The 15,484-nt window shown below is 41.8% G+C and overlaps 3 protein-coding genes across 3 annotated transcripts; all 3 read right to left on the bottom strand.

Moving 5' to 3' along the window:
• Positions 1-697: 697 nt before the first annotated feature.
• LOC115457040 (olfactory receptor 8D4-like) lies at positions 698-1,621 on the bottom strand. The gene has a single exon (XM_030186463.1). The coding sequence runs from the start codon at positions 1,619-1,621 to the stop codon at positions 698-700; it is 924 nt and encodes a 307-aa protein (XP_030042323.1).
• A 1,903-nt stretch (positions 1,622-3,524) lies between these two features.
• Positions 3,525-8,113, bottom strand: LOC115457039 (olfactory receptor 5V1-like). The gene is made up of 2 exons (XM_030186461.1): positions 8,078-8,113; positions 3,525-4,463 (listed from the first exon to the last, which is right to left on the bottom strand). The coding sequence occupies exons 1-2, from the start codon at positions 8,111-8,113 to the stop codon at positions 3,525-3,527; spliced, it is 975 nt and encodes a 324-aa protein (XP_030042321.1).
• Positions 8,114-14,227: 6,114 nt separating this feature from the next.
• On the bottom strand, positions 14,228-15,151 carry LOC115457038 (olfactory receptor 1F1-like). The gene has a single exon (XM_030186460.1). It carries the CDS (start codon positions 15,149-15,151, stop codon positions 14,228-14,230), a length of 924 nt encoding a protein of 307 aa, XP_030042320.1.
• Between the last annotated feature and the right edge of the window lie 333 nt (positions 15,152-15,484).

Genomic DNA, 15,484 nt, shown 5'->3' with positions numbered 1-15,484 from the left:
ATTCTACATGGAATGTTGCTACTATTGGAGATTCTACATGGAATGTTGCTATTCCACTAGCAACATTCCATGTAGAAGGCTGCGCAGGCTTCTGTTTCTGTGAGTCTGACGTCCTGCACGTACGTGCAGGACGTCAGACTCACAGAAGCAGAAGCCTGCGCGGCCACATTGGTGATCCGCAAGGGCCGACTTCTACATGGAATGTTGCTAGTGGAATAGCAACATTCCATGTAGAATCTCAAATAGTAGCAACAGTGGAGGAGTGGCCTAGTGGTTAGGGTGGTGGACTTTGGTCCTAGGGAACTGAGGAACTGAGTTGGATTCCCACTTCAGGCACAGGCAGCTCCTTGTGACTCTGGGCAAGTCACTTAACACTCCATTGCCCCATGTAAACCGCATTGAGCCTGCCATGAGTGGGAAAGCACAGGGTACAAATGTAACAAAAATAAAATAAATAAAATATGAGGCCGATTTCAAGATAACCATCTATGTCCACATTCAGGCTCAGCTGGTTATCTTGAAACCACCCAATCATAGCCCGAGCTTTCAGGTGGTTATATTTGGCTGCCAAAGTTAGGCTGGAAATCGTCGGATAGCAGCAGACAGCCATATCACCAGACACCCGGTTATTGGGCATTTCACAAGTCAGGTGCCGATCCTGGTCAGTTAAAGCTATTGAATATTGGGGGACAGGATTTTAGTGGGTTTTTATGATGGCTTTCTTCAAGGCCACTTTTATCTCTCTGCTTCTCAAGCTATAAATCAGAGGGTTTAGCAGTGGGAGAGTGACTATATACATTGCCATTGGTAACTTGTTTGGATCTGCAGTATCCATTGCCCCAGGGTGTAAATACACTCCTATCATAGTCCCATATGCCAGAAGGATGACTGTTAGGTGGGATGAACAGGTGGAGAAGGCCTTGCTTTTGCCCTTTGAAGAGCGGATTTTCAGGATGGAGGAAATGATAAACGTATAAGACGTCAGAGTTAAGAGAAATGGAATGAAGAGTGCAAATAACCCTAGTATATAATTCATAGTTTGAATTATTGAGGTATCTGAGCAAGAAAGTTTCACCACTGCTGCGACTTCACAGAAGAAGTGATTTATTACATTAGAGTCACAAAAAGGAAACTGGGATACAATAATATTGTGTGGCAAAGGTTCTAATAAACCTGCTACCCATGAGGCAGCTGCCAGAACAGCACACGCCCTCTTATTCATGATGATGAGATAACGCAAGGGGTTGCATATTGCAATGTAACGGTCGTATGACATAGCAGTGAGAAGAGCAAATTCTGTAGATATACATATCGTATAGCAGTACATCTGTAGAATGCATCCCCAAAAAGATATATTGTAGTCTTTTGCCAGGAGGATTGTCAACATTTTAGGCACAATGGTAGTCAAAGAGCAGATGTCTAAGACAGACAGGTTGGCCAGGAAGAAATACATGGGGATGTGGAGGTGTCGATCAGCACACACTATGTAGATAATGAGGAGGTTCCCCAACATAGCCATCATGTAGAGGAATGAGAAGAGAATGAAGAGGGGGAGCTGCAGCTCTGGAAACTCTGGGAACCCAAGAATCAGGAATTCTGTCACACTGGAATGATTTACCATTTCACTGTTTTACAGCTTCAAGGAAGAAGAAGAGACAGAATGAAGGAAAACAGATAGAAATTAGGAAACAATGTGACCAAAAATACTCCAAAAACACAGAAGCAATAAACCAGATCAACTAAGAACAGATGCAAGTAAAACATGTATTTTATACTTTTATAGAAATCAACATTGATAGTGTCATTAAGCTGGCTGGGTTCTGATTGAACATGAATACAGGCTTCAATCTTGTTGTCTTTCTCATACCATCTAGGTTTAAACCACCTACTATCCAACAGACTGTGCACTGTCAACCTGATCTCCTCTCATGTCCATCAGTATTTTAAGCAACTAACAGCTTGCTACTGAGATTCTGTATTTAGGTGCCCGAAAGTCATTCAGTGAATGTCTGTTCTACAATACCAGATTCCAATGTGTAATACTAGGATAACTCAGTATCGATGTGCCTTACATGTATGTGTCAACAATTCAAACAGCAAAAGATCTGGCAGAACTGTGATGGTTTGGTTTGAAAATGGTAGGGATGTGTGTAACTGACAGCTACAGGGGTAATTTAATAACTTGGCAGCATATATAAGACATTGTATTGGCAAACATTGATCGCCAATTCTATAATAGGATCTTGATGACAAAACACTCTTATAGAATGTTATTGTAATGCACCATTTTTATGTTAAACATTCATCATGTTTGAACTAGACTCTATTTATGGTCCCTGAAAAATTGGATTAGAATCTATTAATGGTGCCAGAAAGATCATCGCTGAAAAAATTTCTGCTTTAGCATAGTCTAAAAACCGTGCCTAGATTTAGGTGTGGTTTATAGAATATGCCTATGGGCCATGCCAGAGCCTAAGTCTAAGCGCATTCATTTCCACCAAGGAAAACATGGTGTAAATACTGGAGCCTAAGAAGACATATTCTATAACCCTGCCCGTAAATTTTTCAAATACACATGATCAAACTTCTAATTGTCTGATCAGTTTAACAGTGATATTCTGAAAGCACCTCAAGTCAACCATTTGAAGATCCTGCAGTAATGTGATATAATAGTCCATGCTACTTGGTACCAGAGCATGGATCAGTACAGTAAGGTTTGAATGAACTTGACAGCTCTTTCGAGAACACCTGCTGTAAAACAATAAGTCAAGAAGACGTCAATTGATGATTCAAATGTCTGTCTATATTTACAGAAAGAGTTGTTTCACAAAATCAAATGATTCGAATAGCAATTGAACATAAAACCGATTTTTCTAAGATAACCCATTAGTATCAGTACAAGCTGAACACAGTTAAGGTAACATTTTCACTAGTTAATAATGCTGGAGGGCCATTATATATAGCAATTTGAACATATAAAACATATTTATAATTGGAAAATGACTGATATAAAATTGTATGGGTGAACACATGCAGAATATTATAGACACCTACAAGATAAAATGTACTTTGCTGTTCCGAGGGGACAAAGTTTGGACAAAGCAGGGGTACAGTTGCATTTTTCTTACATACTTATGCATATGCATTTACCCACAGAGATAATACACAAACAACCATAACTGCATGATTCAAAATAACCTCTCTCTACTGAAATCCCAAAATGACTTCTTTATATCCAAATGCTGACATAAATTTATGTTTTGAGTCATATTGGCTGTAGAGGTATCGCATCTTCCTCATAAAATGTCATTGTTCCAAAAAACTGCAGCCAGCTGTAGATTGCGTCTGACATTTACAAGTCAATATTTTGTAGGAAAAAAAGGTTTCTTGTTTTTAGAAGTCCCAGTATACAGCACACAAATGGTTCATGAGTCATTACGAGCAGACCAGGGAGGGGATTAGTAATAAGCACAACAGTACTTTAGAGCACCTGCTATCATGGTCGGGGCAACATATATAGGACTTTAGTGGGTCTTCATGATGGCTTTTTTCAGGGCCACTTTTAACTCTCTGCTTCTCAAACTATAAATCAGAGGGTTTAGCAGTGGGAGAGTGACTATATACATTGCAATAGGTAACTTGTTTGGATCTGCAGTATCCATTGCTCCAGGGTGTATATACACTCCAATCATAGTCCCATATGCCAAAAGAATGACTGTAAAATGGGATGAACAGGTGGAGAAGGCCTTGCTTTTACCCTCTGAAGAGCGGATTTTCAGGATGGTGGAAATGATAAACATGTAGGATGTCAGGGTTAGGAGAAATGGAATGAAGACTACAAATATCCCTAGTGTATAATTCATAGTTTGAATTATTGAGGTATCTGAGCAAGAAAGTTTCACCACTGCTGCGATTTCACAAAAGAAGTGATTTATTACATTGGAGTCACAAAAAGGAAACTGGAATACAATAATATTGTGTGGCAATGACTCTAATATACCTACTATCCATGAGGCAGCTGCCAAAACAGCACACACTCTCTTATTCATGATGTCGAGATAACGCAAGGGGTTGCATATTGCAATGTAACGGTCATATGCCATGGCAGTCAGAAGAGCCAATTCTGTACCTACACATATCATATAGCAGTACATCTGTAGAATGCATCCCACAAAAGATATATTATAGTCCTTTGCCAGCAGAATAGCCAACACTTTCGGCACAATGGAACTCAAAGAGCAGATGTCTAAGGCAGACAAGTTGGCCAGGAAGAAATACATGGGGATGTGGAGGTGCTGATCAGCAGAAATGATGTAGATAACAAGGAGGTTCCCCAGGACAGCCATCAGGTAGAGGATTGAGAAGAGAGCGAAGAGAGGGAGTTGCAACTCTGGGAACTCTGGGAATCCAAGAATCAGGAATTCTGTCACACTGGTATAATTTACAATTTCACTGTTTGAAAGCTTCAAGGAAGAAGATGAGACAGAATGAAGGAAAACAGAAATTAGGAAGCAGTGGGGGTGTTTAATAAAGTTTAGCTAGAGATATCTGCAGCATGTCCTGTTTTATTCTTATGGGTCCTGCTGCAAAATAACTCGAGCTAAGCTGTAGTAAAAGATCCCCAATGTGACAAAACATATCAAAAAATACTCCAGGAACACTGATGCAATAAACCAGTATCAACTAAGAACAAATGCATGTAAAACACATCTTTTGTAATTCTGTAGAGATCAGCTTTGACAGTGCCATTGAGTTGGGTGGGTTATTAATGTACATGAATATAGACTTCAATCTTGTTATCTTTGCTATACCATCTAGGTTTAAACCACCTATTATCTCAGCAGACTGAGCACTGTCAACCTGACCTGCCCTTATGTCCATCAATATTTTAAGCGACTAACAGCTCATTACTGAGAGGGCAGTTTTTTAAGGAAGCATCTCCATTTAGGTGTCCCAACGCCATTCAGTGAATGTGTATTCTACAATACCAGATTATGTGGTATAATACTAGGATAAGCACAATTGAAGGTGGTCTCCTTTTATATTAAACAAAATATCTAGAAAAGGCAGGAGATCCTGTATATAGATCATAGGCGTATCAAACTTTATCATTAATAGTTAATCCACTCTCCCGTGGTTTGAGGAAAAGGCCTCAAGAAGGCCCCAGCTTTAAATTTTAGCTTTGGGGGCCGGACTGCTTTATCATTGGCCAAAACCCTCATAATATTCAACTTCTAGATTACTCTATCACATTTATATAGATTCTGTATGCATGAAAACAATAAATGTGATAATCTAGAAGTTGAATATACAGTAACAAGGTTTTTGGCCAATGATGAAGCAGTCCGGTCCCCGAAGCTAAAATTTAAAGCTGGGGGCTTCTTGAGGCCTTTTCCTCAAAGCACGAGAGAATGGTTTAACTATTAATGATAAAGATTGATACGCCTATAATACTAAGATAACCCAGTAGTGCCATGCATTGCATGTATGTGCCCAAATTACAGCAGCAATAGATATGCGATGGTTTGAAAATGGTAGGAATGTGTGTAACTGACAGCTACGGGGTAATTTTATAACTTGGCTCCATGAGTTACACATTCTAATGGCACAAACTGATCACTAATTCTATTTTGCAATCTTGATGCCAAAAAGCCCTTATAGAATGTTAGTGTAATATACAATTGTCATGCCAAACATTTATAAACTTTGGACTAGATTCTATTAACAGTGCCTGAAAGATCATCCCTGAAAATATTTCCACTATAATCTGCACCTAGATTTAGGCGTGGTTTATACAATATACCTAAGTAGGTTTATAGAATGTGCCTATGGGCCATGCCAGAGCCTAACTCTAAGCAGAGAGTCAATCCTCTACAAAAAGAAAATCCCACCATACAAGGGGCTATATGGGCATATGCCAAAAGCAGGGATCAACCAATAAAAAACAATATGAAATTTATAATTCATAAAGGGGTAACACAGAGAGTTCAGTATAGGCTGGATTTACAACGAGCCAATTTTCAGTGAGCCTAGCTGCAAATGCGACTCACTACCAGGCTCTATACATCATATTATACTCTCTTCCATGTGTTTCCCCAATTTTCTATGTGAATACACCCTTACAAACTTAAGTGTGAAAAAAACCAAAAAGCTTTTTTTGCGATACCCACTTTTGGCATATGTCCACAAAAGTTCTATTTAATTTATTATCTCATTTATACCCCACATTTTTCCAACAGCATCAGGCTCAATGTGGCTTACAGCGCACTGCAGAGACAGACACCAGTGCAGTAAAATTAAGCTAATACAACAGAAAAGCTACATAAGAAATAATGGGGAGGATGGGGAAGGGATGGAAGGAGCAGGGAAACCAGGGGAGAGGAGGGAAGGGTGGATGTGTCCAAAACTGTCACTAGATTGATGTGCATCAAGCAGAGGAGACACATGCTGAGTCCTTGAGATATGCTTGTCCAAATATCATGGTCTTAAGTGATTTCCTGAAATTTAGATGGTTGTGGATATTTTTTATAGTTTTATAAGGAGAAAATTCCTCTGAATACAAAAAAACAATCCAAATGGCTCAATTATTGATCCTAAAATAGTCACAAATACAATTGTCTTGCAAAAGCACTGAAAAAAATTGAGTAATCAGGAACCAACTTATCTGGGAATAGAGTTCTTTCTCAACCTCCAACGAGATATCCTGAGATGAATCACTCTTAACTCTAAGCACGTTAATTTACGCCAAGGAAACCTTGGTGTAAATAACGGCGCATAAGTTAGGTGTCAAGCAGGTACATTCTATTTCTCTGTGGGTCAATTTTTGGAACGCTTACAAACAACCCATTCCATGCCCATAGCCATGTCCCCTTTTTGGTAACGTACATTAGAATTTACACGAACCACTCTCCAGAAAATGCTTAGCAAGTACTACGTGTAAATTCTAATTAATGCCAATTAGTTGTGATAATTGGTTGTTAACATTCAGTTATCGGCGCTGATTAGCTTGTTAACCAATTAGATAATGCACATTGTTATGGAATGAGCGCGATGTATAGAATCCATTGGGTTTGGGTTTAACTTACCCCACAATAAGTGGACTGCCCACACTCCAACCTTGTCTATGCTCCCTTGCATTTATGCATGATGCCACTTACCCAAGCGCATAAACAATAGTGTTTAATGCACTTACATGTATTAGAGCTAATTTTCACAACATTAACACACATAAACAGATGTCTAACATGGTGTCTTGTCATAGAATTTTATAGAATTACGTTCTACATGCATAAGTAGGAAACATGTCTATGTCCCACACTTGCTCCACTAATGAGTACGCCCCCTTGCATTCATGCATTATTCCACTTATGCACACCTTTACAGAATAGCATTTTGGTACCCTACTGGCTGTGCTAGAATTCTGCAAATTTAGATGCAGAAGGATCTGCATAGGTGGGCTTTCAGTTACAGAATGGCCCTATATGTGTTAGATATGATTGAACTCATCAACATAAACTGATCTCTACTTATTAGTTCATGACATGGTGATATCTCTTCAAAGGAAAGAAAAGCCTCAAAAAATAAAGTAATTCTTTCATGTAACGTTACACTTTATTCAACTTATCCAGACTTCTAGTCACAGGAAAGAAACTTATCTCTGCAGCTGCTCAGCCTCTAGGAGTACCTTGTTATCTTTTGAGGCTTTTCCTTCCTTTGATGAGATATCACTACGTCATGAACTAATAGGTAGAGATCTGTTTATGTTGATGAGTTTGGTTAACAGTGTGATATTCTAATAGCTTTGTGTTGATATTTAGATATGATTGAGCCATTATTAGTATTGGATTGCTTGGATATCTAGTCCCAATATGGAGATAAGTTCTAGCAATGAAGTTATGGGCACAATTCAGTCTACAATATTTCCATCCATTTTTTTATATATTCAGTCTTGTGAAACTTTGAGTCTACCTGACAGTTCTCTGATCTCACTTCTAAATATGCCCAACAACTCCATCGCTATACAACCCCTCCCCTAAAAAAAAGAAAAACTTCTCTTTGCAAGAAAATTCAGGCTTACCTCCTGCAGACTCACATCAAGTGTTGCTCTTGACATAATGATGAACTAGTGCAGAAATGATCTACATCCAGCAGGTTATGTATCCTTCAGCCTTACATCATACCAAGAATAACGGAGCAAGTACATTGACCAACACAGCATTTGCAATCTGCGTCTGAGGAATTATCACACCGAGGAATTATCAGCACAGGTTCCAATCTTTCACTTTCCTGAACAAGGGTTTCTGCATCTGTGCAAGAACATCCTGATGAGCAATGAGTCATTACATTCCTAGAGAGATCTATTGGGATCTGGTCCAAGGGCAGATAAACTACAATTTATTTTCAGAATTTTAAAAATTATAATATTTTATTAAATATTTCTGTTAAAATCCATAAATACTAATAAAAATAAAGAAAAAATTATATTTCCCTCTGACTCTTGTAGAGGTCATTAAGTACCAAATTAATGTGTGACTAGAATTGATATGTTTTTTGTACTGTTTATCATTGGCATATAACAGTGGCCACAAGTAAAGAACTAATAAATGATTTCCTTTGAAGTCCGTCAGAAGTGCGTCCAAATATGAAGGGGGCGTATCAGGGGCGTGTTCAGGGTGGGACTTAGTACATAAGTACATAAGTAATGCCATACTGGGAAAAGACCAAGGGTCCATCGAGCCCAGCATCCTGTCCACGACAGCAGCCAATCCAGGCCAAGGGCACCTGGCAAGCTTCCCAAACGTACAAACATTCTATACATGTTATTCCTGGAATTTTGGAGTTTTCCAAGTCCGTTTAGTAGCGGTTTATGGACTTGTCCTTTAGGAAACCGTCTAACCCCTTTTTAAACTCTGCTAAGCTAACCGCCTTCACCACTTTCTCCGGCAACGAATTCCAGAGTTTTTAATTACACGTTGGGCGAAGAAAATTTTTCTCCGATTTGTTTTAAATTTACTACACTGTAGTTTCATCGCATGCCCCCTAGTCCTAGTATTTTTGGAAAGCGTGAACAGACGCTTCACATCCACCTGTTCCACTCCACTCATTATTTTATATACCTCTATCATGTCTCCCCTCAGCCGTCTCTTCTCCAAGCTGTATAGCCCTAGCCTCCTTAGTCTTTGTTCATAGGGAAGTCGTCCCATCCTCGCTATCATTTTAGTCGCCCTTCGCTGCACCTTTTCCAATTCATGTTCCTGAGGCTTAGATTTTTTTCAGCCATAAAGGAAGAAAACAAAAATGCCCAGGACCAAAACAAAACTAAGACGTATTGAGTTAGACCTGTTTTTATAATGAATAAGGCACACAAATGTGCCCTAAGTAACCAGATGACCACTGGAGGGGATCAGGGATAACCTCCCCTTATTCCCCCAGTGGTCACTCACCTCCTTACACCCCCCCAAAAATGTTATGAAAAACATTACTCAGATCCATTAGAACAGCATGCAGGTCCCTGGAGTAGTCTACTGGTGTGTGCAGTGCACTTCAGACAGGTCGACCCAGGCTTCTACCTCCCCCTACCTATTACGCATGTGGAGGAAACTGTGAGCCTTCCAAAACTCACCAGAAATCCACTGTATCCACATATAGGTGCCCCCTTCACCCGTAAGGGCTATGGTAGTGGTGTACTGTTGGAGGTTGTGGGTTTTGGGGGCCTTGACCATTGGACTGTTCCTGACTATCCCTGCTTTGCTGCCCGCCAGATCCTTGGCATGAACTTCACTACTCTCTTCTCAGCTGTTGCCCCAACTTGTGGATTGGACTAGGTTAATCCCGTCACTACCGCCCGCCAGGTCAGTGGTGGCCCAACCCCATTCATATCCCAAAGCCCTGGTGGCCACCTGCACCTGGGGGCTCAACTCCCGGGGAACGGTGGTCGCTTCCCAGGTGAAGCTAGGGGTTTGTCCGGCTGCTTGACCGAGGGCGGCACTGCTCTTCATCCACCGTGCTCAGTCGTGGCACAAGGGCTCACTACCCAAGTCCTAACAGTAAGGGACCAATGGTCAGATGTGTACCTGAGAGCATTTTATGAAGTCCACTGCAGTGCCCCCTAGGGTGCCCTATTGCTTTCCTGTGATGTCAGGGGGACCAGTGTACTAAAAATGCTGGCTCCTCCTACATCCCAATGGCTTGATTTCGTGTATTTTGCACCTGGACGTTTTTTTTTGTTTTTTTTCAAAAATGGACCAAAAAATAAAACATCCAAATCACAAAACCTTCTATTTTCGAAAACAAAAGATAAGACGTTTTTCTTTTTTGAAAATGACCTTCTTTGCTATTCAGGTTTTGGACGTTAGTCAGACTTAGTCATATCGAAAATGCCCCTCCACATAACTTTGTAAGTCTAAGTACTTTGAAAAAATTCTCTGAGTGAACATGCACATAATTGTTAGAGGCCTACAAGATCAAATTTTATTTGGAGTGCATGGACGTTCCAAGGGGACAACGTTTGGACAAAGCAGGGGTACAGTCAGTGGCGATCCTTGGTCGACTGCTAGCCGGGGGGATCGCCGCTGTGCTTTCCCCCCCCCCCCCCCCCCCACTGGGTGCAGCAGCGTCTCCCCCGGATGCAGCACTACACCCCACCGGCGCATGGACATCCCCCTCCGAGTGCATTCTTACCTGTTGGGAGCAGCCGCGTGGCTGTCGGTTTCGCTGGTTACCTGCTCCCTCTGCCCCGGAAAGTAACCTGTTGCGGGGCAGAGGGAGCAGGGTACCAGCGGAGCAGACAGTCGCGCGGCTGCTTTTTGCACTTCTCCAGTGGCGTGCACCCGGGGCGGATCGCTGCTGTATGTTGTGTCTGACATATATCAGTCAATATTTTCTAAGAACAACAGGGTTCTTGTTTTTAGAGGTCCCAGTATACAGGACACAAATGGTTCCTGAGTCATTGTGAGCAGACCAGTGAAGGGATTAAGAATAAGCACAACAGTACTTTAGAGCACCTGCAAGATATGTTCATCTTTAGTGGGGTTCATGAGGGCTTTTTTCAGGGCCACATTTAACTCTCTGCTTCTCAAGCTATAAATCAGAGGATTTAGCAGTAGAAGAGTGACTATATACATTGCGATAGGTAACTTGTTTGCATCTGAAGTATCCATTGCCCCAGGATACATATACACTCCTATGATCAGTGGTGTGCTGGAGCCGGCTCGCACCGGCTCGCAAGAGCCGCTTGTTAAATTTTGACAGCTCTTGCGAGCCGGTTGTTGTTGGGGGCGAGCCGGCTCCATTGCGGGAGGTAAGCATGGCAGGAGGGCGCCATCACAGGCCATGCTTACCTCCCCTGCCGCTCCAAAGCATATAAAACCATGTCCTTCACTCCCACCCTCCCCTCCGTCTTTTTTTTTAATTACCTCTGTCGAAGCGCGCGCCATTTAAAGCCCTGCTGCGTGCTGGCTGTCTCCAGGCTTCCCCTGCTTGCTTCAGATGATGTTCGTGCCTTAGTCCCGCCTTCATTCTGACGTAATTTCCTTTTTTCGCGAAGGCGGGACTAAGGCACGAACATCATCCGAAGCAAGCAGGGGAAGCCTGGAGATGGCCAGCACGCAGCAGGGCATTAAATGGCGTGTGCTTTGACGGAGGTAATTAAAAAAAGACGGAGGGGAGGGTGGGGGCGAAGGATATCTTTGGACATGCTTCGGAGCGACAGGGGAGGGGCTTGCTGGGCATGGGTGGGTAGAGGGGGGCAGGGGAGAGGCTTGCTGGGCATGGATGGGTAGAGGGGCAGGGGAGAGACTTGCTGGGCATGGGTGGGTAGAGGGGGCAGGGGAGAGACTTGCTGGGCATGGGTGGGTAGAGGGGAGCAGGGGAGAGAAGAGAATTGCTGGGTATGGATGGATAGAGAGGGGCAGGGGAGAGAGGAGAGTTTCAGGACATGGATGGAGGGGAGAGCAAGAGAAATTCTGGACATGGATGGAGGGGAGGGAAGGGAGAGAGAAGAAATGCTGGACATGGAGGGAAGATAGAGGAAGGAGATTAGATGAGGGAAAAGGAAGTGAGGAGAGAAACTGCACATGGATGGAGAAAATAGGCAGAAGCTGGATCCACTGTACAGTCAAGTATGCGGAGGACCAGAAATGAAGAAGAAAGGAGGAAAGAAAAGAAATAAATGGAAAGGAAGCTCTGGAAACTGAGTCAAGGGAACAGATCGAGAGCAGCAGAATCAGATACTGGACAAGCATGATCAGAGAAACAAAGTCACCAGACAACAAAGGTAGAAAAAAAATAATTTTATTTTCATTATAGTATTTGGAATATGTCCACTTTGAGAATCAGGTGCTGAACATTAAAAGTTTATATTTATTTACTTATTTATGGCATTTTATCCCATATTAAACATGAATTAGATTGGAACCTGGGATAATTTAATTTTTTTTCCTGGAGAGAGTAATGTGTTGGCGGCTCCCCCTCCCCCCCCCCCCCCGGGGTATAGCCAGCTCTAAAAAATTTTGGGGGGGGGGGGAGCAGAGGTGGGTGGGGGGCGCAGTGGTGGACGGGGGGGGGGGGGCGCGCCGAAGTGGACCAGGGAGAGTGCCTGTTGTTAAAAATTTACCAGCACACCACTGCCTATGATAGTCCCATATGCCAAAAGAATGACTGTAAGGAGGGATGAACAGGTGGCGAAGGCCTTGCTTTTGCCCTTTGAAGAGCAGATTTTCAGGATAGAGGAAATATAGTACATAAGTATTGCCATACTGGGAAAGACCAAAGGTCCATTAAGCCCAGCATCCTGTTTCCAACAGTGGCCAATCCAGGTCACAAATATCTGGCAAGAATAAAACAGTTTATACTGCTTGATAAATGATAAATATATAGGATGTCAGAGTTAAGAAAATGGAATGAAGAGTGCAAATAACCCTAGTATATAATTCATAGTTTGAATTATTGAGGTATCTGAGCAAGAAAGTTTCACCACTGCTGCAACTTCACAGAAGAAATGATTTATTACATTGGAGTCACAAAACGGAAACTGGGATACAACAATATTGTGTGGCAATGACTCTAACATACCTACTATCCATGAGGCAGCTACTAGAAGGGCACACGCCCTCTTATTCATGATGACGAGACAATGCAAGGGGTTGCATATTAAGACAGGTAGTGGTCTACTAGGAAGGGGACAAAATTAGGTAGGATCTTCTGGGGGGGAAACGGAAGGTTACTGTTGGGGCAGTGGCGTAGCTAGGGTAGTTGACACCCGGGGCCGGTCATTTTTTTAACACCCCCCACCCCAAATCCAGTATTAGGCATACCGAGAATACAAAACACTCAGGACCTATAGAGCAATTCTACCATACCATAAGCAGTCATTTCTACGAGTCACACAAGGAAAAGGAAAGCACCTTAAACACTACAGTGAGCACTAGAACATCAATTCACCTATTGTAAAACTAAAACAGACAGATTAGAACAGATCGTCGATCCTGCACAGTCAGTGCCAACCAAAAGCCATGTCTTTTTCACAAACACAGATACACCCTAATCCACTATAGAATAAGTAATCATAAACTTTCTATTTAGACAAAAATTAAACTGAACCCCCGATGCCAGACTCTGCATACAATGCAACACCACAGAAACAGAAAATGTCCCCTAATACTTTGCAAAATATAAAGACAGCAGATGTAAAATTGAAGAAACTAACAAATACCAATCACCACTTTACAAATTAACAAATATAAGTAAAACAAATACAGAGGCTGGTATGTACCGTTTCATTCACATCTTTGAGGGAGTGGGAGGGGATCAGAGACAACTGGGTGAGTATGGGGGTCATACCTTAATCTCTCCAGTGGTCATCTGGTGATTCAGGGGCACCTTTTTATGACTTACAGGCTTATTTTCGAAAGAGAAGGGTGCCCATCTTTCAACACAAATTGGAAGATGGGCGCCCTTCTCACAGGGTCGCCCAAATTGACATAATCAATAGCCGATTTTGGGCATCCTCAAAGTTCTCGGGGGCGTGTTGGAAGCATAGCAAAGGTGGGACTGGGGCGTGCTTAACACATGGGCCAAAAGTCTTAGTTACAGTCCTGCATGTTTTTATTTTGTTTCATTCTGGCAGTAAAACATTCAAAATGGTTCATGAGTCATTGTGAGCAGACCAGAGAGGGGATTAGGAATAAGTTCAATAGTACTTTAGAGCACCTACAAGATACATTTGTCTTTAGTTGGTCTTCATGAGGGCTTTTTTCAGGGCCACTTTTAACTCTCTGCTTCTCAAACTATAAATCAGAGGGTTTAGCAGTGGGAGAGTGACTATATACATTGCAATAGGCAACTTGTTTGGTTCTGCAGTATCCATTGACCCAGGGTGTATATACACTCCTATCATAGTCCCATATGCCAGAAGGATGACAGTAAGGTGGGATGAACAAGTGGAGAAGGCCTTGCTTTTGCCCTTTGAAGAGCGGATTTTCAGGATGGTGGAAATGATAAACACGTAGGATGTCAGGGTTAAGAGAAATGGCATTAAGACTACAAATAACCCTAGTGTATAACTCATTGTTTCAATTATTGAGGTATCTGAGCAAGAAAGTTTCACTACTGCTACAACTTCACAGAAGAAGTGATTTATTACATTAGAGTCACAAAAAAGAAACTGGGATATAACAATATGAGGTGGCAATGGATTTAACATACCTACTACCCATGAGGCAGCTGCCAGAACAGCACACACTCTCTTATTCATGATGTTGAGATACCGCAATGGGTTGCATATTGCAATGTAACGGTCATATGACATGGCAGTGAGAAGAGCAAATTCTGTAACAACACATATCATATAGCAGTACATCTGTAGAAAGCATCCCCAAAGAGATATGTCATAGTTCTTAGCCAGCAGAATTGCCAACATTTTTGGCACAATGGTAGTCAAAGAACAGATATCTAAGGCAGAAAGGATGGCCAGGAAGAAATACATGGGGATGTGGAGGTGTCGATCAGCACATACTATGCAGATAACGAGGAGGTTCCCCAACACAGCCATCAGGTAGAGGAATGAGAAGAGAATGAAGAGATGAAGCTGCAGCTCTGGAAACTCTGGGAACCCAAGAATGAAGAATTCTGTCACACTGGAATGATTTACCATTTCACTGTTTTAGAGCTTCAAGGAAGAAGAGACAGACTGAAGGAAAACAGATAGAAATTAGGAATCAATGTGATCAAACATATCACTAAATACTCCAAAAACACAGTTGATCCAGTAATCCAAATCAACTAAGAACAAATGTAAGTAAAACATGTCTTTGATAATTCTGTACAGGTCAACTTTGATAGTGTCACTGAGCTGTCTGGGTTGTGAATGTACATGAATTCAGGCTTCGATTTTGATATATTTGCTATACCATCTAGGTTTAAACCATCTATTATCTCAGCAGAATGATCAGTGTCATCCTGATCTCCCTTCATGTCCATCAATATT

Source organism: Microcaecilia unicolor, chromosome 14 (assembly GCF_901765095.1).
Source record: "Microcaecilia unicolor chromosome 14, aMicUni1.1, whole genome shotgun sequence".
Classification (NCBI taxonomy): Eukaryota; Metazoa; Chordata; class Amphibia; order Gymnophiona; family Siphonopidae; genus Microcaecilia; species Microcaecilia unicolor.
The sequence above is the reverse complement of the archived record's forward strand: the minus strand, read 5'-3'. Positions and strand labels throughout refer to the sequence as shown.

What these genes read in the sequence shown, in the direction of transcription:
- LOC115457040 (XM_030186463.1), bottom strand. Translation starts at nt 1,621, where the DNA reads ATGGTAAATCATTCCAGTGTGACAGAATTCCTGATTCTTGGGTTCCCA.
- LOC115457038 (XM_030186460.1), bottom strand. Translation starts at nt 15,151, where the DNA reads ATGGTAAATCATTCCAGTGTGACAGAATTCTTCATTCTTGGGTTCCCA.
- LOC115457039 (XM_030186461.1), bottom strand. Translation starts at nt 8,113, where the DNA reads ATGTCAAGAGCAACACTTGATGTGAGTCTGCAGGAG. An exon ending in TTGATGTGAGTCTGCAGGAG is followed by an intron (nt 4,464 to 8,077) that starts GTAAGCCTGAAT and finishes TCTTCCTTGAAG; the next exon opens with CTTTCAAACAGTGAAATTGT.